The sequence below is a fragment of the Typopeltis vanoorti genome, chromosome 10 (genome assembly GCF_054136105.1).
Source record: "Typopeltis vanoorti isolate ZY-2024b chromosome 10, IOZ_Tvanoo_1.0, whole genome shotgun sequence".
Lineage (NCBI taxonomy): Eukaryota > Metazoa > Arthropoda > Arachnida > Uropygi > Thelyphonidae > Typopeltis > Typopeltis vanoorti.
Genome location: NC_143558.1, coordinates 16,974,850 through 17,002,622, shown reverse-complemented (window position 1 = coordinate 17,002,622; position 27,773 = coordinate 16,974,850). Strand labels below are relative to the sequence as shown.

The 27,773-nt window shown below is 36.0% G+C and overlaps 1 protein-coding gene across 1 annotated transcript in view; it reads left to right on the top strand.

Moving 5' to 3' along the window:
• LOC150102194 (uncharacterized) overlaps positions 1-27,773 on the top strand; it is a 238,490-nt gene that overhangs the window by 55,301 nt on the left and 155,416 nt on the right. The window contains exons 3-5 of the mRNA XM_090399106.1: positions 688-777; positions 12,378-12,456; positions 25,000-25,106. Coding sequence (XP_090255232.1) covers positions 688-777; positions 12,378-12,456; positions 25,000-25,106 — 276 coding nt within the window. The remainder of the gene's footprint in view (positions 1-687; positions 778-12,377; positions 12,457-24,999; positions 25,107-27,773) is intronic.

Below are 27,773 nucleotides of genomic sequence, written 5' to 3'. Positions count from 1 at the left end.
TAATTGTCATGTAACGTTTCTAGCAGTTATATAATGCATATCTTGGCCTATGGCCAAATTGCATAAATGCATATTTTGAATATTACTTATAATAATTTCAGTGCAATTACAGTTACTTTTGGAGTTTTTTCATGATTTTTACAGAATTATACAGACTTTCAATATTTTATTGATTTTAGTTGATGTATTCTAATTTATAAAAAAAAAACCTGGAAGACATATATATGATATGGTTTTACATAACTAATAAAAAAACTCCAGGTTTTCTATTTCATTATAACAAAAAATAATTATAATAAATAAAATAAAAATAATTAATAAATGAAAAGTTATTAAATGTTTAAACCGCTTCATGACTTATGGGCCACCCTGTATATAGTGATTCAAAACCAGTTTAAAAAGTTTAAGTTTGAAAGGCAAATTGTTAGTGTGGTGCTTATTGAGATAAGTGAAATATTAGCTTATTAAAATTGTTAATCATTAATATTTATGTATTCTCTCTGGTTTAATAAACTCATGCATTTGATTTGTTGTTGAGATTAACTTATTCTTATATTTATACCTAAATATAAATTGATAATGGTGTTACAATTTTAAAAGAAGGTTTTGTTCGACTTGTTTATCTTTACTTTTCATTCTAAATGTCTTTGAAGTATTCTGTGGATTAAGTCAACATTTTTCTTACAGTCAGCAACTGCTGATAAACGACATGCTGTGATATTTTATGACACTAGTGACAAGGAAATTCGTATTAAAGATTTGAACAGCATTACTGGAGTAAGTTTTTTTTTTTTTTTTTTTTTTTTTTTTTTTTTTTTTTTTTTTTTTTTAATGCATCTGTGTGCAATAGAGCATTTAGTTCTTTTTGAGTTTAATAGTTTTTAACTTAGATTTAGGAAAGATATTATAATTGTTGTTCTGCTATTTTTGGAAGCATGAAATTTTAAACTTTGAACAGGTGTCTTTTCCCAAAGAAAAGGAAGCAGAAAAAATAAAAGTGTAATGGTGAAATTAGTTTTGTAATTGAGTATGTCTTTTTTGGTTAAGTAAATTTGAAAAAATAATTATATTTGTTGATAATCATACATATATACATACTTTTTGTAGATATGATAATCCTACCAATGAATTCAAGATTGTATATTATTTTGAACCTGCATAGGTGATCTGCTTTAGACAACACAAGAAATGTGTTATTTCCTCTAACAACTCTTCATGCAGAAAATCTGCTACTCTCTCTCTCTAACCACTATTTTGCAGTTTTCAGGAATAGTCCTTGTTCCTTATTTTTGTCCCACCATGCAAATCTTTCCAGTGTCCATCTAATAAACATAGTGCAACTTAAATGTCTGTCATATTACTCCCCCCCCCCCTTTTTTTTTTCATCTTCTATCCATCTAGATATTGCATTCCCTCATTTCTCCTTATAACCAACATTCCACAATCCTGATTACCCTCTCTAAAGTTGCTTTATTCCCTTCATATCCTTGTGGCCAGATATGAGCACAGTAATCCATGTGTTCTGATCAAGAGCTAGAGCCATCACTACTACCTTTGCAATATGTCCCCTGAATTTCAAATTTCTATCCACTATCACTCCCAAGATTCTGTGATTTCTAGTATAGTCCCACCCAATAGAATATACGGCTTCTCATTTTTGTATCTTGGATTTCAAAACACCGACTCTTCCTCATTACTTATCTGCTATTTGAGCTTATTCAAATCCTGCAGAAGAGCCATGGTATCGACTATTATTAATAACCTTCCATAGCTTCATAACAATTGCAAACAGTTTAATATCTTCCTACAACTTAAGATGTGAGCATGGGGGTGAGGAGTAGATTTTTGGTGTGGAGAGTGATAAGTGATTGGAATGCACTGCCTGGTGTAAGTGAGTGCAGAAACAGTGAATGCATTTAAATCATGGTATGATGAGCTGTGTGAGTGAGACCTCCCTAAATATGTCTCTTGACTCCTTGGAGGTCTGACTGATAATAATGATGATAATATTTATATGCATATTTAAGGTACATTATTTATAATAAAAAACATATATTCAAACCTACCAGTTTCGCCAGCAAACTGTCTGGCTTTTGCTGGCGAAACTGGTAGGTTTGAATATATGTTTTTTATTGTAAAATACTGGTCTGTATTAATGAAATTGTATTTCTATTATGAAACGACCAAAAATGTATACTTTAAATACATTATTTATAATATACTTACATTACTGAGATAGGCATGTACCAACTAAAAGCATGTTGTTTAGCAGTGCTGTAGTATTCCTCTTTTTTTAATATTTATGTAACTAATATTAATATATATATAACTATATATATAATATAATATATATATAATATATATATAACTATATATATAATATAATATATATAACATAATCAAATATTATGCTTCTAGGACACTTTCTAATAAACAGGACCTTGAACTTTTCATCAAAGAGTGGACACAGCTATTTTAGCAACTTTGATTGTTAAAATAGATAACTAGAATATCTTTTGAATATTGTTATCAACAGAATTGATAATTGCGAAAAAGCATCATTGAAAAAATGATAGAGGTACTGGAGGAATTCACAAATACCATGTCAACAGAATTGCTATTACTAAGTTAAAGAAGATGAGAAACAATCGATAGAACATTATGAAAATTTATGGTATGACCCAAATTTAATAACAGAAAACAATAATGAAGAAATCAGTAGTGGTATAGAACCAATTAGATTAGAAGAACTAAAAGAGGCCATGATACTATCAAAAAAAAAAAAGAACATCAACTGGATTAGATACAGAGCTTTGGAAATATGGTGGAGAATATTTACATTACAGATTCTTAAAATTAATGAGTAACTGTTGGAGGAAATGTGCAGTTCACTCAGATTGGTCAAAAGCTAAGGTTATATCTATATTATAAACAATCATTTCAGAAAAACAAAATAGTTTTCCTACATGGAGGATCATGTATAGACAATATTTATGTGTTAAAAGAAATGATTGAAAAAAAGATGAGTATTTAATTTAGAGACTCATCTGGCCTTTATAGATTATGAGAAAGCTTTTCATAAAATAAACAGAGAAAAATTATAGAATATAATGAAAAAACAAGGATATCCATTACGTTTGATACAAGCTATACAAAGTTTATATAAAGATACAAAAATACAGTTAGTTAATAAATTAACAGAAGAGAATTAATCAAAGTGTTAGACAGGGATGTAGCTTATCTCTAACTCTATTCAATATATATATATATATATATATATATATATATATATATATATATTGATCAGATTAGTAAAATACGGAAAACAACAATAAAACAAGTTATCCAGTTAACCAGAAGAACTGTGATTAATACAATGCTGTATGCAGGTGATCAGATTACATTGCAAAACAATGGAGACAACCTTCAAAAATCAGTTTATGAATTAAACAAAATAAGCCAACAATACAATTAAAAATTTCACAAAAGAAAACAAAAGTCATGGCATTTAAAGGTCAAAATCACATTAGATGAAAAATAGTCATAGAAAATAAAACAATAGAACAGGTGATACTGCTAGCTATTTAGGCTGCATAATAACATATCTAAAAGATAAAGATATAGATGAAAAACTAAAGAAATTTCAGAAAATCTGTGGAACAATTAAAAGGACACTGATTGAAAAAAATGAGACAGGAAATTCAACTGAAATTTTATAAAGTAATAGTTGCTTCTACTCTGTTATATGGTTCAGAAACATGGACTGTTTAAAAAAAAAAAAATGAAAGTATAATACAGGCTGCAGAAATCAGATTTTTAAGAGCAGTTAAAGGGTGCACAAAGTTGGACCATTCAAAAAATGAAGACATCAGAAGAGAACTAGATATTTACAACATAAATGAAAAGACCAAGGAATAAAGTAGAAAGAGCATCTATTTAGGATGGAAAGAAATTGACTACCAAAAGAGGTGGATAAATACAGACCAAAGGAAAAAGTAGAGGAAGACCAGCTACACGATGGAAAGACCAGTGAAGCTGGAACGGGTAATCCTTAAAAAGAAGAAGATAACAGGTGAGATGTATTTTGGACAGTAGTGATCAAGTAAAGGAAGGATAGCTGTAGTATTCACTTCTAAACATGAAGTTGCTTATTGATTGGCATCAGTTTCAAAATAGGAACTTGGTTAGCACTTATTTTTCCTGTTGTCACACAGAAAAAACTAAAAGAGCAGAAGAATTTTAGAATCATTAGCGAGAGCAGTAACATCAAGAAAAATCTGATTATTGTTAGACCTAAACTGCAATGAACTCTATATATGTAGACATAATATTGTTAAACATGTGTTGATTTTCTGTTCAGGAAATGGAGCTGTAGGCTCAAATATATGATTATTATTATTATTATCCAGCCCCCCCCCATGAGTCAAAAGCCTCATCATGGGAGGTCATTTTTAGGAAACACAGTCTATCATACCACTCCTTGAACCCATTGACTGTTCCTGCACTAACTACTTTCTGGCAACGTATTCCACAGTTCAACCACTCCTCACCCTCTTGCTCACAGCCTCCTTTCGTAACTTCCAGGGATGGCACCTTGTCATTATTCCTTCCTATTGTTCGACCAAGCAAAAGAACTCTCTAATGTCTACCCTGTAACTGCCTCTCAACAGTTTAAGTCTCGATCATATCACCTCTCCTTCTTCTATCCACCAAACTCTGCAGTCCACATTCCATCAGTCGATCCTCGTAACTGACATTGTGCAGTCCTGAAACCATCTTTGTTATCCACCTCTGTACCCTTTCCACAGTTAATTTATTCCCTTCAAATCCTGGGGACCAAACCTGAGAACAATAGTCTAAGTGTGGTCTGATCAGGGCCTTATCAAACGGAATGATAACTCTTTTATCTCTGCAGGTCAGTGTCCTTCTCGGTATTGCAGCAATCCTCTGGGTTACCTTCACCACCTTTGCAATATACTCCCTGAATTTCAGTTTTCTATCAATCATCACCCCCCCAGATCTCGTCACCCCTACTTCCTCTAGTATAGCTCCCCCAATCGAGTATGCATCTTCCCATCAGTGGATCCCAAACTTCAAGACTTTACATTTTGCTGCATTAAACCGACACTTCCCATTCATTTCGCATCTGTCTAGTTTGTTCAAATCCTCTTGCAGGGCTACCACATCTGCACTATTACTAATAACCCTTCCCAGCTTCACATCATCCGCAAACAACTGAATATCCCCTTCAATCCATTGACAATGTCATTGAGTTTTCATTTCAGGCAATGTATTCCACAATTCAACCACCCTCCATGCAAAGAAACCACTCCTCACACTCTTGCTCACAGCCTCCTTTCGTAAATTCCAGGGATGGCACCTTGTCATCACTCCTTCCTGCTGTTCGACCAAGCGAAAGAACTCCCCAATGTCTACCCTGTAACTGCCTCTCAACAGTTTAAGTCTCGATCATATCACCTATTAGACAGCCAATCCTGAATCTAGTTCACTAACCCGACATCTAAACCCATGTGCCGCAACTTAAATATCAGCTTATCATGTGGCACCCTGTCAAACGCTTTTGCAAAATCTAAAAAAAATGGCAGTATATGCCTTTCCTTCATCAATTGCTCTTGTCACTTTATTATAAAAGACAATCATATTACTAAAGCAAAGCACCCCTTAACAAATCCATGTTGATTCTCACAAATAACATTACCCTCATCTGCCCAACGCTGTATATAGTCCCTCACTAATTTCTCCAAGACCTTAACAACTACTGATGACATACAAACTGGCCTATAATTAGACACTTCCAGTCTGCTACCATCCTTGTGCAGTGGCACTATCTTACCTTCCTTCCATTCCTTGGGTACTTTTCCCACAGCCAGACTTTTATTGAAGAGTCAGGTCAATGGAGCTGTCAGTTCTTTAGCACATTCTCTAAAAACCTGTGGTGAAATACCATCCAATCCCACAGCTTTGCTGACATCCAGGGTACTCAGTATTTGGAATACACTCTCCTCTTGTACCTATAAACCCTGAACGTGCCCTATCCCTCTAGTATTAAAACTTTCTTCTCCAGGATGAAATACTCCAATAAAATGCTCATTGAACAACTAGACTATGTCCTCTGCATCAGTCACTCTATTCCCATTTTTATCCTGCAATATTATTCTTACACAATCATTTCTCCTCCTACTGGCCACATAGCTAAAAAATTCCCTAGGATTTTCTTTGGATCTTAGTGTCTTTTCTCATATTCCAGTTTTGCCATCCTCGCCATACTGGTCACTCTCCTGGCCTGTGTCTTATATTCTTTGTGTATCTGCCCTCCACCTCTCTCCTTATATCTCTTCCATAATCTCTTTTTCAACTGCAGTTCCTGTTTGATATTGTTTGTCATCCACTTTGCACCAAATTGTGTCTGCTTCTTCACTCATGGAATACAGGTTACTATTGCTGCTAGCAAATATCCTTTCACAATTTCCCAAGCACTAATGATAACTTGGTTTTCCAATTCTGTCCTCCATGGAACTGCCCCAAGCTGATACCTAAGGCTATTATAATCACTTGCCTTATAATTCCACATATGTTCCCTTTTCTTTGATGCACCTGCATGTCTACTCATCTTCCATGTCAAAACCACATGGTCACTGTGAGATGACATCTCTCTCCAACTGGTGGGAGAGATGTCATCTCACTTATTATCAGCTCTTCTGATGCTATGACCAAATCCAAAACTCTTGAACCTCTTGTTCTCTCTATTACATGTTGCCTAAGACATTTGTCCCTCAAGAATTCTAGAAATTCCATCTCCTTATTACTACATGCATTTTTCTCTTCCCAGCTTATACTGCTGTAGTTAAAATCTCCCATAACAATCATTCTTCTTGCACTTGCCAAGCTCAACTGCCTAAACATCTCCTGCTCCCTAGTTTATAACAACTCCCCACTAAATATCCTGTCTTGGCCACTTCTACCTCACATCATATGCTTTCAAAACCATTAGTGTCTCTGCCTTCCAAAGCCTCCATTCTTAGAGGACATAAGTCATCACTTATCATAAGCAGTACTCCACCACCACGTTTTCCTTTCTTATCCTGCCGAAAAATGCTGTACCTTGCCACTTCAATTCCTGTTGTTATATCATCCTCCATCAACCACGTCTCAGAGATCCCAATAATCCTTAGCCAGGCTGACGCTATCAGCACCATCAATTCATCTCCTTTATTTCGGATACTCCTGTCATCAGTATAAAGCATAAATATATCACTTCTATACTTATCATTGTCCTATAATTCTCCTCTCGATCCCACTGGACTCAGTGTTACCTGATGTTGTCTCCCTTCCTCCAAGCACCCATTCCCACAAGAGGCTATCCCTGCTCTCGTCCACCCTGGTAATTCTAGTTTCCTTGCATTGACACACTGACTTGTTCAGAAAACAGCAATCTCTCGAGATGCCTTCTTCCTTCCTCATTGAAATGCAAGCGGTTTCTCTGTCCTCAAACTCCCTCCAAGCATTCACATACTTTGATCCTCTCTTCTGACACATTTTGGATATTATGCTATTCAGTATTACTGCTCTTCTGCTCAACTCGTCACTATCGTACATGGGTAACACACACACACAAGCTTTCTTCTCTGTGTTTTCTTTTGCACAACCTCAAACAAGAATCTCAGATCTCTCGCTGCCAATTTACATTGCCTCGCAAGTCATTCGTGCCCACTATCACAATCATTTCATCCATCCTTTCACCTCTCTTAATTGCCACAGCCACATTTTCTATCATCCCTCCAGGCAAACACACCTCTGGCATCCTAACACCTGAGATCATCGAATCTCCATACATCACACCTCTAACCATTCTGTTCCTTGATTGTTCACATGCATCCCTCACTCTCTCTCTCTCTCTCTCCTCTAAACCTTTTTCTCTGTGTTCCCCTACTTACCTGCTGTCCTGGCATCTCTCTATCCCTGGTTTCAGCACTCCTTCACATTCCTCCTCTCTGACTTTCCATTCTGCCCCTCTATCATTTCCATAACTCTCTCTCACTCCCTCTCTTCTACTGTTTCTGTGCTCTCTTCTATCATTCCCAAACCCCTCTCTCTCTCTCCTACTGCTTCTATTCTCTCCTCTTCTATGATTCCCAAACCCCTCTCTCCAACTGCTTCTATTCCATCTACTCAGGATATGGACTAGTCATTACTAATGGCATATTCCAACATAGCATTTAGGAAGTTAGAGGCAGTGAAGGAAAAGACAAAAGCATATGAAAAATTCCTGGCAAGTAAGTCAGCAGATGTCCTAAAAGAATACTGAGAAAATATAAGACAGTAAAAGCTGTGTGTGTGTGTGTGTGTGTGTGTGTGTGTGTGTGTGTGTGTGTGTGTGTGTGTGTGTGTGTGTGTGTAAAAGAAGCTAAACAAAAGTCATGGGAAGATTTCAGTAAGAATATCATTTTTGGTAAGAAAAGGAATTAGAGATGATACAATTGACATGAAAACTGAAGATAAAGATATCCTAGATGTCTGGAGTAATTACTTTGAAAGATTGCTGAATGAAACAAGTATTGACAACATGGTTGCAGAAAACATTGAAGAGGAATGCAGTCATGAGTACATGAGATAGAAAACTATCAAAAACATGAAATGTGGAAAGGCAGCTGGAGTAATCCTATTTGAGTAGAAATGCTTAAATATTGAGTTTTGCAGTGGCTACATTGCATAATTCGGAAGGCCTGATCAGAGGGTCAAATTCAAGATGATTGGAGAAGAGCTCAGTACTAACTCATCTATAAAAAGGGAAGTAAAAACTGAATATGGTTACAGAGACATTTCTCTACCAAGTGTCCCTGTTAATATTTATTCAAAGTATATTGAGAAAAGTGTAAGAAAAATCATTGAAGATGATTTTTCAAGAAGGACAAACTTAGTTCGACATTTTAATCGTCAATTTTCTTTTTAAGACAAAAGCTGAAAAATCATTGGAATATAACAACAGTCTGTATTTAAGTTTTGCAAATTGACAAAAGGAATATGGCAAGGTGCTGTTCAAAATGCTATAATTATATGGTGTAAATGGGACATTATATCAAGCAATACTTAGTCTCTATTTGAGTTGTAAGTCATCAGTTAGAATTGGAGGAGGTGCAGGAAGATGATTTGATGTAAAATCACATGGGAGACAAGCGAGATGTAAAAGACATGGGAGACACATTATCTTCCCTGTTATTCATCATCTATACAGATCACATTATGAAGGAAAATGGCATTAAACCTTATATCAGAATTGGAAATGTTAATCTCAGCTCTTTTTTATATATATATACACAGATGATGTTATACTTCTAAATAAATAAATCTAAATAAATCCACTACAAGTTAAGGAAAAAACTTATATATGGAGTATAGCACTTTATGGCAGCAAAACATGGACAATGGAAACAGGAGATATTAGAAGACTGGAGGCATTTGAAATGTGATGTTGGAGACGAATGCAAAAGAGAAAATGAACACTGATAAAGACATTAATAACAAGAAGAGACGGATGGATTGGACATATCTTATGACATGAAAGTCTGACAAGAAGAATAATCAAAGGAAAAAGAGAAAGAGGAAGACCAAGGAAAAGATACTTTGATCAAATAAAACAAAGCAGTGGACTTAAAACATACTACAAAATAAAGAGGAAAGCAGACAGAAGAGAAGAATGGAAGGAAATGCTGCTGAGCTACCAGTCATAAGACTGATGCAATAGAAGACATTAAAAAAGAGAAAGGGAATTCTTTTATGTGAATGCCATAAACAAAAGTTGCAACTTATCACACATTTAATACTGTGAGTGGGTTAAGGGTCAGGTAAACCAGGAGACCAAACATAGTCCTTAATTATTAAATTCCATTTCCTTTCTCCTATATATTTCCTAGGTACATCCTCTATAATGATTACTTGTATTGTGCTTTCTGTCTTTCATGGTTGCACGATGATGAGTATTCATTTTTTAAAATTATAGGGACAACTATCATGTTATAGTAAAAAAATTTCTGTTTAATATAAACCGAAATAATCACCTCACATTTGTACCTTCATATCAAGGTCATTATCTGTGAATTCTGCTGGTCAGGCCAGTAGTGTTCAGTTATTTGGTTAGAAATTACTAACAGATAAGATATTGTTCCTCTGTATAGAGCCTTGATAAGACCCCATCTAGACTATTGTGCTCAGATTTGGTCACCTAGGTTTCTTCTTGATGGGGAGGAGGTGGAGAGGATCCAGAGGCGAGTGACCAAGATGATAGCAGGTCTGTGGAATGAACCTTATGAGAACAGGTTGAGGATTTGTGGGTTGCAAAAATTGGTTGATAGGTGGAGGAGGGGAGATATGATTGAGACATTCAAATTACTGAAGGGTTTCTATAAAATTAATTCAGAAGATATTTTTGAGAACAGGGCTGGTTGTGGGAGGACTAGGGGACATCCATGGAAACTGGGCAAAAGTGTGGTTAGTAAAGGTGTTAGAGCTGGGTTCTTTACTTTTAGAGTAGTGAATGAGTGGAATGCGCTCCCTGAGTCTGTGGTGGATGCTGTGACAGTGAATGAGTTTAATAATGATTACTTGTATTGTGCTTTCTGTCTTTCATGGTTGCACGATGATGAGTATTCATTTTTTAAAATTATAGGGACAACTATCATGTTATAGTAAAAAAATTTCTGTTTAATATAAACCGAAATAATCACCTGACATTTGTACCTTCATATCAAGGTCATCATCTGTGAACACTGCTGGTCAGGCCAGTAGTGTTCAGTTATTTGGTTAGAAATTACTAACAGATAAGATATTGTTCCTCTGTATCGAGCCTTGATAAGACCCCATCTAGACTATTGTGCTCAGATTTGGTCACTTAGGTTTCTTCTTGATGGGGAGGAGGTGGAGAGGATCCAGAGGCGAGTGACCAAGATGATAGCAGGTCTGTGGAATGAACCGTATGAGAACAGGTTGAGGATTTGTGGGTTGCAAAAATTGGTTGATAGGTGGAGGAGGGGAGATATGATTGAGACATTCAAATTACTTTCTATTTCTATAAAATTATTTTATAGGGTTTCTATAAAATTAATTCAGAAGATATTTTTGAGAACAGGGCTGGTTGTGGGAGAACTAGGGGACATCCATGGAAACTGGGCAAAAGTGTGGTTAGTAAAGGTGTTAGAGCTTGGTTCTTTACTTTTAGAGTAGTGAATGAGTGGAATGCGTTCCCTGAGTCTGGTGGATGCTGTGACAGTGAATGAGTTTAAGACGAGGTATGATAGATACTGTATGAATGTCAAATAGTTGTGATGAATATGATTTGGGGCCTCCCTCGATGAGTCCAATGACTCCCTGGAGTTGCCCGTAATAATAATAATAATAAATTAGTTTCAAAAACAGTTGATGATGGCCAATACAATGAAATAATGCTTAGTCTTAAAGTGAGGATTTGCTGGCTTGAATGCATTCCATCCATATTTTTGGGATTTTTATGCTACTATTATCGTCTAGATTTGGATTGTTGAGGAACAATAAGTATTTCTTTGGATGGCGCACACACACACACACACACACACGTTCAACCTCTTTTGCATCTCTACACTGTATTAGCAACCAACATATGTTGTCCTGTTAGCTTCTGTTTTACACTAGATAGCTTCTAGTGTAAAATGTGCTCTTTCTTTCCATTCCATTTTCTATTATCCATTAGTAATTTCTGGAAAGTACAATACTCCTTATCTATTGTCCTTTTCCTATGTCAACCCAGTCTCCATAAATACGCATATAATTTTTAGCCAAATTTTGCTGACCATCAATGTCAAAATTTTCACACCCTTCTGATGTTTGTCTCATTAGCATACATAAATTGCAGTATCCTCCTAGACCCACAGATACCTTTTGCATCTTTTAATGACTCACAATTCAGATTTAAGACCTGAAAAACAGCAGTCAGCATTCTTTGCTCTTTCTCATTCTCACACTCACCTCAAGGTGCTTGCACACATGCTTACTTTCATGCCCATCTAATAGTTTTAGTTTCTCTGATTTCTCAATGAACAAAATCTTCTCCATACATGAAGTTGCAAACCTATTCCAATTCAGCCTTTCATCCTTTATATTCACTTCACACATCCATAAACCACATACACCATTCCTCTTGTATAAACTGCTTGGTTAAATATAGATTAAAATATGGATAGAATTCCTTGTCTGTTATATGTTCTAGTTAACTTATGTATATATATGTGTTATTGAAGATATTAGTTGTATTAAAAATATTTGTGAATGATAGTCTCATTTTTTCATGATGCATGTTAATATTTTTTTATTTAAAACTTTCTTTGCAGACATATGTCAATGGCATAAGAATTCCTGAACAGTCCTATGTAAAACTGAAACAACTAGATTGCATTAGATTTGGATATGATATCCTTTTTTTCTAAATACCATTTTACTGTTCTAATAAACTTAATAATTCATAACTAAAGGAAGCAGGAAATGGATGTAGTGCTCTTGGTTTAAATACATTGACCTTTCAGTGTAATTATTAGGGGAAGGAACAGTCTTGTTAAATAACATTCACCAGGCTGAAGGATATTCTTTCTTTTGTGTAATAATTAAAGAGTAGGCTAAATAAATTTGGTAAGAGATGATAGATTTTATATTATCAACAAAATTCATGTGACAAGCTTTACATTCCTGTTTATTAAAATCCTCTGAAAGTTGAATGTAATAGCTTTCAAAATCAAAATTACCACTCTGCCTTATTTAGGAGATGATTTAGGAATTTTTGTTGTAAGTACTGTTTAATTTGAAAGAATGTTTTGGAGAAATGTTTCATAATTTCATAATATGAAATGGTTAGATAAGATATAAATTAAAATTTGCCAGTAGTACCACACTTTCCTGAATCTTATTAGCAGATTAAATGCAAACGTAAGTTACATTCATCCTAAACTTGTTAGTTTAGGATGAATGTAACTTACGTTTGCATTTAATTTATAAACATATAGCCACTCCACTCCACAAGAAGTAAAAAAAATTGTAAGCACATCAGTGCCATGTGTGGACTGTGTTGTGGTTAAGGAACTTAATATGTTTCTGGAATAGTCACAGGTTATAATCCTTAAGGTATCACAAAGATCATCAGCTGTTCTTTTTCACACACTTAAAGAAAATTGGAAGATGGAGTGACAACTTTGGTAGAACAGTATCCTTGAAAATACTTATAAGGCAGAAACAGAATGAAAAGTGGTTGAAATAAGCCTTTGTGAATGAAATCACATGTCAACTGGATTATCCTTTTCTTTTGGAACAGTATTTCAAGATGAAGAATTGAAAATTATGGATGTAATGTTTATTCCAGAAAAGGGTACAGGTGTGAGTCAGCTTAAGAAGAGAAATATATGATTTTGTCTGGAGATTCAGGTATTTTCAAAGATAAAAGGAAGGGAAGTGAGATTATTTTAATAAGAAATAAGACAGAGTTTGGTTTTAGCAGCAGTAACGTATGTAGGGTAGTCATCCACTTGAGAAAGGCAAGGGTGTTAGTGTTTGAGTTATTGTTTATTATGCAGTACCTTGAAACTTGGAATACTAGCTCATTGCAATGTTTGACAAATTATAACAGTTGAAGTGCATTTTCATCAACAAAACAGTGAATTGGATTCAAGGTTGATGAGAGCAGATCAGTTATATATGAAAAAGAGTATGAGCAGAAGTACAGAACTCCAACATGACACTCTAGCAGGAAAGTTTGAAGAGAGCAAACTGGTGACTCACTTTCAAAAGATGAAAGTTAGACCATTTCACTGAAAGAGAAAAATCTCAGATGTTAGTTGGATAAGTAAATCTCTATGCCCAATGAAATAGCCTGAAAAAGATGTTAGTTCCTGAATGAAGAGAAAGAAGTGGACAAGTGTTTTTTTTTTTTTTTTCCAGAAACACTTTGACTAGTGGAATAGCAATCCAATTTCTGTTTTCATTTGAGGCTGTCCCAATTTTGGGAAGTTATGTTTAGCAAAACTCTTCACTTTTTGATAATTTATCACAAAAGAGAAGTTTGTTTTTGTGAATTGTAACCTGCACTCTAAATTTCAATTGTTATTCTAATTTGTTTTGTCTTTATATATCTGCATTGAGAATGGTTACAAAATATGTCAGAAATTTCTACTGTTACTAAATTGCAGTTTGCCCCTACTTAATTTCTTATTCAGTAATTTAATTTTTCTCATTAAAGGTTTGTCTAGCTGAATTGTTATTTAGTAGTTTGCTAAGAATGGAATAACATTTCTGTTTCTTTCTTTTTCTGAAAGAGAACAACAACAATAAAAAAAAAAAAAAACAGTACTTCATACAAACGCTATCATTTTGCATTTTGTTTATCATTTTGATCTGTTTATCAGTTAGCATAACATTTGACACGAGTGACATGTTTATGATTTCCATAATTGAAATCATCTCATTGTTTGTAATACTACTAGCCATATGTTTATATTTCAAAGAAATAAAATGCTAGTTTGTTTTGTTGCGAAATAGAAAAAAAAAATTTCACTAATAAAGTTATATCTGTGTGAATTAACTGAGCACCATGACTGCTTGCATTTGCAGTTTGTCTTGTAACAGAAGCTATTACATTCATAATTATTGTATTTCAATTTTCTATTTTATTATTATTATTATTATTATTCAGGCTTCCATGGAGTCAAAAGACTCATCACGGGAGGTCCTTCCTAGGAAACACAAAGTCTATCAAGACTCATCATTGGAGGTCCCTCCTAGGAAACACAAAGTCTATCATACCACTCCATAAAATCATTGACTGTTCTTGCTCTCACCACTGTATCAGGCAATGCATTCCATGGTTCAACCACCCTCCATGCAAAGAAACCACTTCTCACCTTCTTGCTCACAGTTTCCTTTCATAACTTCCAGGGATGCCCCCTTGTCATCACTTCTTCCTGCTGTTCAACCAAGCAAAAGAACTCCCCAGTGTCAACCCTGTAACAACTTCTCAACAGTTTAAAAGTCTCAATCATATCACCTCTCTTTCTTCTATTCACCAAACTCTGCAGTCCACATTTTCTCAGCCGATCCTCATAACTAACATTGTAAGTCCTGAAACCAGCTTTGTTATCTGCCTCTGTACCCATTCCACAGTTAATTTATCCCCTTCAAATCCTGGGGACCAAATCTGAGAACAGTAGTCTAAGTGTGGTCTGATCAGCGTCTTCTACGACAGAATGATAACTCTTTTATCCCTGCAGGTCAGCAACCTTCTCATTATTGCAGCAATCCTCTGTGTTACCTTCACCACCTTTGCGATATGTCCCCAGAATTTCAGGTTTCAATTAATCATCAGCCTCAGATTTCTTGTCTCTCCCTACTTCCTCCAGTATATCATCATCATCAAATTCCTGCCATGTACCCGCAAGGGGTGTACAGGATATGATAGTACTACATGAAAAATTTACATCATTATTAACTTCCTATCTACAATTTTCATCCAAATCAGTTTATTACTTGTCAAGACTACGATATTATCAGATCTTATATTACTATTGTCTAAGGCACTTTGTACCATATCAATCCACCTATATCTTGGTCTTCCTCTGGGTCGTTTTCCTACCAATCTGGCAGAGAACACTTGTTTTGCTAATCTTTCCTCGCCCACTCTGTTTAAGTGACCATACCACCTGAGATTAGCTCTGTTAATGCATTTCTGGATGCTGACAATATCACGTTCTTTTCTAATATCCTTGTTTTTAATATGATATTGCCATTGATGCCATCTGTTCACGCCTCTAATCTTTCTCAGGACTCTCATATCTAGTCTTTGGTCAAGTGTTTTACTTCTGACCCAGCTCTCAGATCCATAAATTAAAATTGGTTTGAACACTGTCTTTTATACAGCTAATTTAGTGTTCCGACTAATTTCTCTCTTATTCCATATGAATTTATTCAATTGACTTCCTACTATACCAGCTTTATTGATTCTGTTGTCTATTTCTATATTTAATTTACCATCTTCACTAAAAATCGTGCCTAAGAAGCTGAAATGTTTTGCTTGTTCCACAGGTTCTCCGTTCACAACACAGTTGACATTTTCAACGATTCTGCCTATTTCCATTGCTTTTGTCTTGTTATTGCTGACCTTCATACCATATCTATTACAACAGTTATTCAATTTAATCAGAGATTCTTGCAGACTTGTAATGGATTTATTTATTATTATTATTATTATTATTATTATTGTTCCAGGAAACTCCAAGGAGTCGACAGACTCATCGAGGGAGGCCCTAACATCATGTCAAGAACAACTAGTCAACATTCACACAGTATCTATCATACCTTGCCTTGAACTCATTCACGGTCGTAGCACCCACAACAGACTCTGGAAGCTTATTCCACTCATTCACCACTCTCCAAGTAAAAAACGTAGCTCTAACACCCATGTCAACCACGCTCTTGCCCAGCTTCCATGCATAGCCCCTAGTCCTCCCACCACCAGTCATATTTTCAAAAATATCTTCTGGATCAATCTTATAAAAACCCTTCAGTAATTTGAATGTCTCGATCATATCACCCCTCCTTCTACCCTATCGTCCAATTTCTGCAACCCACAAATCCTCAACCTATTCTCATAAGGTTCATTCCACAGACCTGCTATCATCTTGGTCACGCGTCTCTGGACCCTCTCCACTTCCTCCCCATCACAAAGAAACCCTGGTGCCCCTAACTGGGCACAGAAGTCCAGATGGGGTCTTATCAAGGCTCGATACAGAGGAACAACAACTTGTTTGTCTCTGCATGTTAAAGTATTTTTCAGAAGCCAAGTGATTTGGTGAGCTGTTTTAGTCACTTTTGCAATGTGCCCCCTAAACTTCAACTCCCTATCCACCAACACTCCCAAATCCCTGGTCTCATCAATCTCCTGGAGTACGGTTCCACCAATGCGATATACTGCTGCTATTCTTTTCACCCCAAAGTGCATAACCTTACACTTTGCCACATTAAATTGACATCCATTTTTCCTAGCCCAGTCCTCCAAACTATCCAAATCATCCTGTAAAATTTTGACACCCTGTGCACTCACAATTGCTCTACCCAACTTTGCATCATCAGCAAACAAGTGAACACTTTCTCTCAGATCCTTTCCAATATCATTGATGAACAAATTGAAAAGCAGTGGTCCAAGAACAGAGCCCTGCGGCAATCCACTAGTCATAAGATGTCTTTTAGACTCCACTCCTGAATAAACCACTCTCTGGTATCTCTCCTTCAACCACCCTCCTATCCATCTCACCAACCCTATATCTATCCCCATCTGCTCCAGTTTACTGATTAGGGTTCCATGTGGTATCCTATCAAAGGCCTTGGCAAGGTCCAGTAGTTTCACTGTAAACCAATTACCCCTATCCAGTTCAGCCGTCACTGTGTTATAAAACGTGAGCAAGTTACTGAGGCATGATCTACCCTTCACAAAACCATGTGGTCCCCCATACAATATCCCATTTTCATCTATCCAATCCTGTATTCTTTTCTTGACTAATTTCTCTAAGACCTTGACAATGATTCCTGATATGCTAATCGGTCGGTAATTTACAACAGCAGTCTTGGAACCACCTTTATGCAGTGGAACTATTTTCCCCTCTTTCCACCCACTCAGGACTAACCCAGACCCGAGACTCAAATTAAACAAAATGGTCAAGGGTACTGACAATTCTTTAGCTGCTTCTCGTACAACACGAGCTGGTATACCATCCAATCCCACAGATGTATTGACATTGAGGTTATGCAATAGACTACTCACCTCCACTTCATTCACCACAATTCCCATATAATCTACTGGTTTATTCGTTTCTGCAATGTCACCACACCTGGATGATATATTCTTGCAAAGTGCTCACTCAGTAACTCAACTGATTCAGTTACCTCCCTACCATCGGCATTCTTTAAAATCATTCTGACATGTACATTTTTCCTTTTACTTGCTACATATCTAAAAAACTGTTTAGGATTCTCTTTAACCTGCATGGCCAATGTTCTTTTGTAATCCTTTTTTGCTTTTCTTACCACACTCGTCACCCTTCTGGCCTGCGCTTTATACCATTCATGTGCCTGCCGGTCACCTTTCTCCTTAAATTCCCTCCATAGTTGTTTCTTTTTTTGCAGCTCAAGCTTAATGGTGTTATTCATCCATTTAACCCCTACTTGATTTATTATTCGGACTCTAGGTATACAGTCAGCCATTGCTTCATGCAAGTACTTCTTAACTACCTCCCATGCACTATCAACTTCTAGTCCTTGCAGTTGTACATGTCATGGCACTGAACCAATCAAACTCTTAAGCTTGTCATACTTTCCAGCCCAATAATTCCACATGTACCCTGTCTTAATTGAAAATTCTACACCTTTAGCCACCTCCCAAGTCAAGACCCTATGATCACTCTCACCAATTGGTGGCAATATGGTCGTATTTGTTACAGCCAAATCCTCAGATGTAATTACTAGGTCAAGCACTCTCTGACCCCTAGTATTTTCCATTACATGCTGTCGCAGATAGTTATCCCTTAATAATCGCATAAAATCCAATTCCTTCCTCCAGTGTGTCCTCTCCTCGCTCCAATCAATGCGACCATAGTTGAAATCTCCCATAATAATCACCCTCCTTCCACTCATTTCTTCTATTTGCTTGTGCATACTGTCACCACCATCTTTTCCATCACCTGGTCTATAGCAGCACCCAATTGTATATTTAGTTCTGCTAGCCACAATCTCACACCAAATGGCCTCAAATGTGCTCTTTTCTCTATCCTGCGATTCAACTTCTATTCTCCTTGGCTGTAGCTCATCAGCTATCATCAACAATACTCCTCCCCCCATTTTATTCTTCCTGTCATTCCTGAACACACTACATCCATTACATTCAATCCCACTAGCTATATCATCTTCGGTCAGCCATGTTTCACTAATGCCAATAACCTGTGGTCTGGAAGTGCCAACCAAGTCCAATAATTCTTCCTTCTTGTTCCTAATACTCCTAGTATTAGTGTACATGAATTTAAGACCCCCATTAGCCCCAACCCTACATTGATGCCTTATATTAACTATCCCACTCTGATTTGTTGTTCTTATTTCAAGTAACAGTTGGCTTACATCAAGGGTCAGCATTAAGTCCGTTTCTGTTTAATATTGTGATGGAGGTGGTAACAGAGGAGGTGAGAGAAGATGCACCTTGGACAATGTTCTATGCAGATGACATCTTGCTGTGTGTAGATTCAAGAGAAGAAGCAGAAACTAAACTGGAAAGATGGAGAAAAGTACTGGAAGAGAGAGGTATGAGACTGAGCAGAAGTAAGACAGAGTATATGTGTTGCGCAGTGGTCAGTGGTCAGGAGACAGATCTGGAGCTGGAAGGAAATGTCATCAGGAAGGTGAGAGACTTTAGATACTTAGGTTCAACAGTGGAAGAAGATGGAGGAGCTGAGAAGGAAGTGGGAGGCAGGATACAAGCGGGTTGGAGGAACTGGAGGGAGATGGCTGGAGTGTTATGCGATAAGAGGGTGCCGATCAATCTGAAAGGCAAAATTTATAGGACAGTAGTGAGGCCAGCTATGACATATGCTATAGAAACTGTGGCCCTGAGGAAAAATAACATCAGTAGGATGGAAGTAGCAGAGATGAGAATGCTTAGGTGGATGTGCGGTGTGACCAGAAAGGATCATCTGAGAAATGAATATGTCAGGGGAACAGTGAAAGTTACGAACTTAGGAGCGAAAATACAGGAGGCAAGGTTGAGATGGTTTGGTCATGTGATGAGGAGGGAGGACGAATATGTGGGAAGAAGGGTCATGCAGATGGATGTGCAAGGAAGGTGGAAGCGTGGGCAACCAAAGAAGAGATGGAGGGAGCTGGTAGAAGAGGACTTGAAGATGAAGAACTTGGATGTGGTGACAGCCCAAGACAGGAAGGTGTGGAGGAGACTCATAACAAACAGTGACCCCACTTAAGTGGGAGAAGCTGTAGAAGAAGAATAAGATTTGCTCTGGCATATTATATTCATTCTTACATTCAACTGTCTCCCTAAGGACTGTATATCTACTCCCCCCCCCTTAACAAATCTAGTTTCCCTGAATTGGCACATCCACTACATTCAGCAACACTTTCTCAAGTCTTCTTACGCTGTAACCATTCAAATGCAAGCCATCCATCTTTTACAGATCCTTTCGCCCATCAAACTCACTCCACACGTCCTCAAATTCCACACCACTCGTCATACATAACCCACGCATAAAGTCATTTGCAATTATGGCCATCCTTTTAAACATTTCACTGTCATACCGTGGCAAAAGACTAATCATTCTAACTCTCTCACTCTTTCTTTTGCTACCTCAAACAATTCATTCAGGTCTTCTATCATTTCCATTTTATCTCCTTTCAAATCATTCATACCTGCCACAACAATCATTTCTTTCATCCTTTCCTTTTGCTCTCTAATAGACTCAGTTACATCCTTTATGGTCACACCAGGTTGGTACGATTTTGTCAAATCCTCTACTAACCTCGTACTAACGAGTCTCCATACAGCACTCTATCCTTCATTTTGTTCATGTTCACATTCATACGTCTATTTTTCCTGTCATGCCTTTTATTATTGGTTGGTTCATTCAGTCGACTTTTGTTCATGCACTCTAGCTGCTGTTTTGCCCTTTCTATCGCACCATTCAACAACGCGATCTCACTCAATGCATCTATCTCATCTTTTTTATTATCTGAGAAATCATTAATACTATCATTCACACTTTCTATATTCACACTCTCACAATTCTCACGTACAACCTTGCCGTTTCTTGTCATATCCCTATTTTCTTCATTCTGAAGTTTGACAAAAATATCACACTCACGATCCAAAATACATTTCAATTCCTCATTCTCCCTACATTTTCTACACACATTCAATCCTTTATTATCTTCTAACCACATTCTGACTGCACTCTGCAAGGCGTACATTTCACAGCTAGTACACTGACTCATTTCTTTTATACTACCATTCTTTGATAAAGATGGCGAACCATCATTACTGGCCGCCATTTTCCTTCGTACAGGTGCCATACTTATTTGCAACGTGTTTTATCAAATTATAATTTATAACACACCAAAAACACACAAACAGATGCACTAAAATATGCAAGGCAAACAAAACTACACAATATTTAGTAATTTTATCAACGATAACTGAAAATAATACTTATCTTATCAGGAGCTTGCACTAACACTCATTTAGAAGTATAACATCACCCACATAAAGCAAAGAGCTGACATTAACCTCTCCAATTTTGATATCATGTTTAATACCACTTTCCTTCATAATTTGATCCATATAGATAATGAATAAGAGAAGGGATAATGGAGATTCTAGTCTGACACAAGATTTCACATTAAACCATCTTCCTGTACTTCCTTCAATTTTACCTGTGGACTTACAACTCAAATAAAGACTAAGTATTGCTTGATATAATGTCCCCACTGACACTATATAACTGTGTCAATGGGGACACAGTTATATGGTGTCAGTAGCGTATTGAATAGCTTCTCTCTTGGCACCTTGTCATATGCCTTTTCCAAATCGACAAAACTTAAATACAGATCTTTGTTATATTCCCATGCTTTCTCGACTATTTGTCGTAAAGTGAAGATCTGATCCTGACAGCCTCTATTTGACCTGAATCCAGCTTGTTCTTCACCAACCTTTTCTTCCACAATTCTTCTCAATCGTTTCTCAAGTATACTTGCATAAATCTTACCAGGAACACTCAGTAGGGAAATACCTCTGTAATTCTCACATTCAGTTTTATTTCCCCTTTTTATATATGGGTACTATGAGAGCTCTACTCCAGTCATCGGGAATTCGTTCCTCTGTCCAGGCATTCTGAACTATGCAGTGCAGCCACTGTAAGACTTTTATTTATACCACCATACTTCAGCATTTCTGGTCGACTATCATCTACTCCTGCTGCCTTTCTGCATTTTAAGCCTTTGATAGCTTTTTCTACTTCAAGTATGGATGTGTATTCCTGACTGCATGCCTGGTCAGTGTTTTTTTTATCAATGTGCTATCACTGCTTGTTTCATTTAGCAATTTCTCGAAGTAATTACTTTAAACTTCAAGGATATCTTTTTCTCCCATTTTCATCACCTTTATCATCTCTAACTCCTTTTACAGTACTCTTTCCTCCATTTCTAAGCTTCTTTAATATCCTCCAAAATATTTTGCCACCTTCTTGATATTTATTTTCTATGTTCTTGCCAAAGTCCTCCCATGACTTTTGTTTAGCTAGTTTTACACAGTGTTTAGCTTTCTTACATTTGTCTCTGTATTCTCTAAGAGCGCAGGCTGACTTATTTGCCAGGAACTTTTGATATGCTTTCTTCTTTTTCTTCACTGCTTCTTTAACTTTCTGTGTCCACCATGGAGTTCTGATTTTTCTATCCTTGCAGACAACCTCACCACATGCCTCTCTGGCTGAATCAATTAGTGTTTTCTTGAAGGCTTGCCACTGAATCTCCAAGGTTTGATTCCTGTTCTCAAACTCTTTCATTTTTGCTTCAATAATCTTTGTGTATTTTAGTCTACAGTTCACATCTGAGAGCTGCTCAACTTTTATTCGCTTTAAAACTTTCTTACATGTTATTCTTTTCAATATGAAATTCAATTTTATCCTGCTCAAGACTAAATAGTGATCACTTCCAATTTCAAATCCTCTGTACACTCTGGTGTCCTGCACCAGGGAGAAAACATCACTATCAACAATAACATAGTCAATGAGACTTTTCTTATTCCTAGCCTCTTCTCTCCATGTGAATTTGTGCACATTTTTATGTTGGAACATGGTGTTAGTAATAACCAGTCCATGTCCTGAGCAGAAATCCAACAGATATTTGCCATTATTATTAGCTTTGCTCTTTTCTCCAAATTTTCCCAAAATTTCTGTATGTCTCACAATCATTTTCTACTCTGCTATTTAGAACCCCAACAAGGACAAACTTTTTCATTGTGTCAGTTGCTTTTTCTAAAGCCTCAAAAAATTCCTCCACTTCTACCTTAGTAGAACCTTCTGTGGGACCATAGGCACAAATAAGTCTCATTGTCCAGTTCCCCATTCTCATATTTGCCCACTTTACTCTACTTGAGACTGCCTGCCATTCAAGAAGATTAGCCTCATATTTAGTGTTGAATACAATGGCTACTCCTTCTTTTCCTTGATTGTCATTGCCTGAATATAACATTTTGTATTTATTGCTCAGAAAGATCTCACCAATTTTTGTCTTTTTTTGTTTCAGTCACCCCTATTATGTCGATCTGGTACTTATCTAATTCCTCAGCTAGCTCCATTTCTTTGCCATTCAGGCTTCTTATGTTGATAGTAGCTATCTTTAACTCTGGTGATGTTGAGTTGGGGTGTGTTTTCAGATTTGTTCCAGTAGCTGACTTTTTGCTGTTCGCCCTGGTTCCCTGGCAAAAACAACGGGGACCTTGTTTAATCGGGCGATGACCCAGCTGGCATGAAATTTTGTCATGTTGTACCATCATTTTTTTTTTATTTTGGTTTAACCAATTAGAATACAATTTGGTCGGCTAAATCCCAATTGCCAGCCCATCCTTGTTCGTTCAGTATCCAAATAGATACCCAACAGGGTGTCCCATGAGAAAGTGAGAATTGGACATTAGGTCAGAATCCCTGGTCAGTTCTCCGCATTCCTTTAAAGGCTATGTGGATGTCTCCTCTCAGTTATACAGCTTTGACCCTTAAGCACCCCATGTTATAACATGGTGTTAGTAATAACCAGCCCATGTCCTGAGCAGAAATCCAACAGATATTTGCCATTATTATTAGCATTGCTCTTTTCTCTAAATTTTCCCAAAATATTTTTGTATGTCTGACAATCATTTCCTACTCTGCTATTTAGATCCCCAACAAGGACCAACTTTTCCTTTTTCACTGTGAGTTGCTTTCTCTAAAGCATCAAAAAAATTACTTCACAAGACTGGATCACCAAAGGAATACGTTGATAAGAAACCAACCCAAACTCTCTGAAGTCATAAGAAGAGTAAAATATCTGAAGTGGCAATGGGCCTGGACATCTTGCTCGAAGACAAGATCAGCGATGGACAAAAGAAGTAATGGATTGGATTCCACCAGAGGAAAAATGACCATGATGCCTGCCTAAATTACGGTAGATTGATGATATCATCAGATTTGCAGGAGTGACATGAGAAAGGTGAGCCATAGACAGACGGTCTTGAAGTAATCTTGGAAAGGCCTTCATCCAGCAGTGGATTGATAATGGCTGATGATGCTGATGAATTAGCATAGTTATTGTTTATGAAAATAAAATGTGATAGAAGACGTGAAGAGCTAAAACGGATCTTTTAATTTTAAAAGTACTGTCTTTTATAAAATTCAGCTATTATTATATCATTAACAGCTTGTCTTACCATACGTTTTATGCTCCTATTAGGTGCATCATAAATTTAATTATTTCAAAACATATTGCTATTAAAAAACTTAGCAATATTTGAATAAGCAGGTATAGTAATTTGGTGATGGTTCCTTATCTTAAAAATACTGAATGTAAGAAAATAATTGAAATCATTGAAATAGGTATGTCATCCACATGATTAACAAATTGCTCTTACTCTTATGTAGTTTTTGTATTGAAAATGCTTGGAAGATACTATGCTGTGTGTCTGAATTTTTGTATGACAAGGATTTGGTATCTGATAAATGTGAATTATATAAGATAGCTATTTTTTCTTTATTCCTCCCTTAGAGCTACCACTTGATGTGGCATTATGTAAATCATTGTTGGTATCAGTATTAATTTGTTTCGTAAACAATGTATATTTCATCCTTTAAAAATTGTTATGTTTCCCTTGCATTGGTGTAGTCCTTGACTTTAACGTACGTCCAGATGTTTTTCACGTTCAAAGACCAAGAGATTCAATACCTGCTACGTCTTTGCCAATAAAAAATGTTTCAAAAAGCTCCTTAGATAATTTGACACAAAAAATGGTAAGGGAATTTTTATAACTGTATGAGAACTTCATTAACCAAATATTTTATTTCCATATCTTGTTTTATAATATGTAAGATGAAATATAAAAAATGCTCAGTTAGTCTTTATTCATATCAAGAAATCGAGCGATATTTAACTGTAATCGAAAATTATACAGATATATAGCTCTTGATTGCTATTATACTATTGTTAACATTGCTTTTATACTTAAAGATATCTGGAAGTCATTAGGATTTATATGTGAGACATGAATTAAAAAATTGAGATTTGGAGTTTTATAAAAAGTCATTAAAATTTGCATCCAAAAAGGTTACCTGAATTAAATTTGGATAAAAGTATGACTAGAAACTTTCATTCCATTTATTACCCTTGTAATTTCACTTTATATAATTCATTCTTGAATTAAACTCGTCCTTGAACTCTAGGGATTTCTGCATCACCTAATGTCTCCTAATATGTCAGAATTGCTAACCTAAAATCATTAATATCAGGTGATGCAGAAATCCCTAGAGTTCAAGGATGAGCTTAATTCAAGAATGAATTATATAAAGTGAAATTACAAGGGTAATAAATGGAATGAAAGTTTCTAGTCATACTTTTATCCAAATGTTCTAAGGAAATGATATAAGGCAAACTTAAAGATGTTGCACAATAGCGTTCATGTACATTGTTTGATACCATCCATTATCACAGTATTTGAATTTAACCCCTTTTATCCCAGCGTACTTATTTGAGTACAGCACCTAAAATGGCCTAGTGATGACATCTCTTGCATGACAGTCAAACATCGGAGAAAGTTAGTTTTATCAAGCCCTATTCTGCCACATTTTCGCAAATTAAAAGTTAGGTGGCGCTGTAGCCACTTTTTCATTACATATTCTTAAACTGACCTGTCAATTCCAATATGATAATTCAAGTGCTTTATTGTAGTTTTTTAGAATATTTTTTCATTGTGCTGACTTTGTGTGTTACAAAGGTAAGTACTAAATACGTTTTTTTATATATCAGCACCTCTGTTTGATTGCGGGTCGAGAATGCATACAAAATTGACCTGTACTCATTTGTGAATGGTGAGCTTATAAGGAGTCAATATATTTTTTTTTGTTCTAGGTTTAGTATCTCTGAAAAAATGGACCCCGATGAATTTCAGTCAATAAGTCCAGTTCAGTTTTATGGAAAGCATTACAGAACGCTTGGATTAGCTGGATTACTTTTATCTTATGTAAAAAACCATTTATCGTAATAAATTAAATTTGTTATTTCTATTATTTCCTAGCACACGGTAATAATTGTATTTTAATAGGTGATCCACCGAACATTTGCCTGTATTCCATTCCTATTACTGTTACAGACACTGAAGATGTACTATTATTTTTAGTACGAAATATCTGTCTTTTTGCTAATTAAAGATTTCACTGTGGTTTTTACGTGTTACATTATTATTTAATTACTATGCCACAGGTTCCACTAAAAATCAGAACTTTTGTTTTTCTTTCTAAAATTGGATTTGGGAATGTTGGCTATTTTGCCAAGTAGAAAACATTAATATATCACCTCCCCCACCTTCCATCTATTGCTGTGAAGGATATATTGGTGGATAAGAATTTAAAGTTCAAAGGTCACATAGCAAAGGTTGCAAATACAACTCAAAGGATAATTGCTATGTTGAAGCGAACCTTGACATGTAAGGATAAGGAAGTAATTTTGCCTTTTTATAAGGCTTTGATCTGACCACACCTGGATTACTGTGCGCAGATTTGGTCTCCCAAGTTCCAAGGGGATAAAGAAGCTGTGGAAAGGGTGCAAAGAAGAGTTACAAAGATTATATCCAGATTATGGGATTTAGATTATGAGGACAGATTGTGAGTATGTGGATTACAGACTCTGGTTAACAGGAGAAAGAGGGGTGATATGATAGAGGTCTATAAACTTTTGAATGGGTGTTATAGCATTTCAAATGATGAAATTTTTCGTTATATGGAAGGCAGGGAGAGAACATGGGGGCATCCATAGAAGTTAAGGTTGTTCTCAGTCAAGAAAGGGGGAAAAGCTAGGTTTTTCTCCCAGAGAGCAGTGAGTGAGTGGAATAATTTGCCCTTAGGGGTAGTGAGTGCATCTAGTGTAAATGAATATAAGGGAAGGTATGGTAGCTGGGTTGGGTAATTTACTGCCTCCCTCGATGAGTCCTTGACTCCCTGGAGGTCTCAGATAATAATAATAATATGATGCAATTTAGATATGGAATAAAAGCTGTATGCAAAATGGATCAGTAGACTAAAATAATTAAACTTAAGAATGTCTTTTGAACTGTTATGAACTAAATTAATTCTAGAACTGAACAAAATAATCTATATGCAGTTTCTCTGATTTAAAAGGGGAAAAAATTTCATGTGTGTGCCTTCAAATGTTCAGCATTGTCATGAGGTGCTACAAAGAAAGTGAATTATCAACCATTTTCCAGAAAAGACATTAGGTGATGTAGTTTTTATGTAGTGTGTTTTCTTAGCATATTTCATGTAATTTGAGAGAGGAGTGTAGAAGTAATGATTGAGATGGAAGAATGTTAGAAAATTCTTCAATTAATTTTCTTTTATACCATAGTTTGTCATAAGTGTTTCAATCACTGTAAATGTTGTTCCTGTTTTGATGATATAATCCTAAAA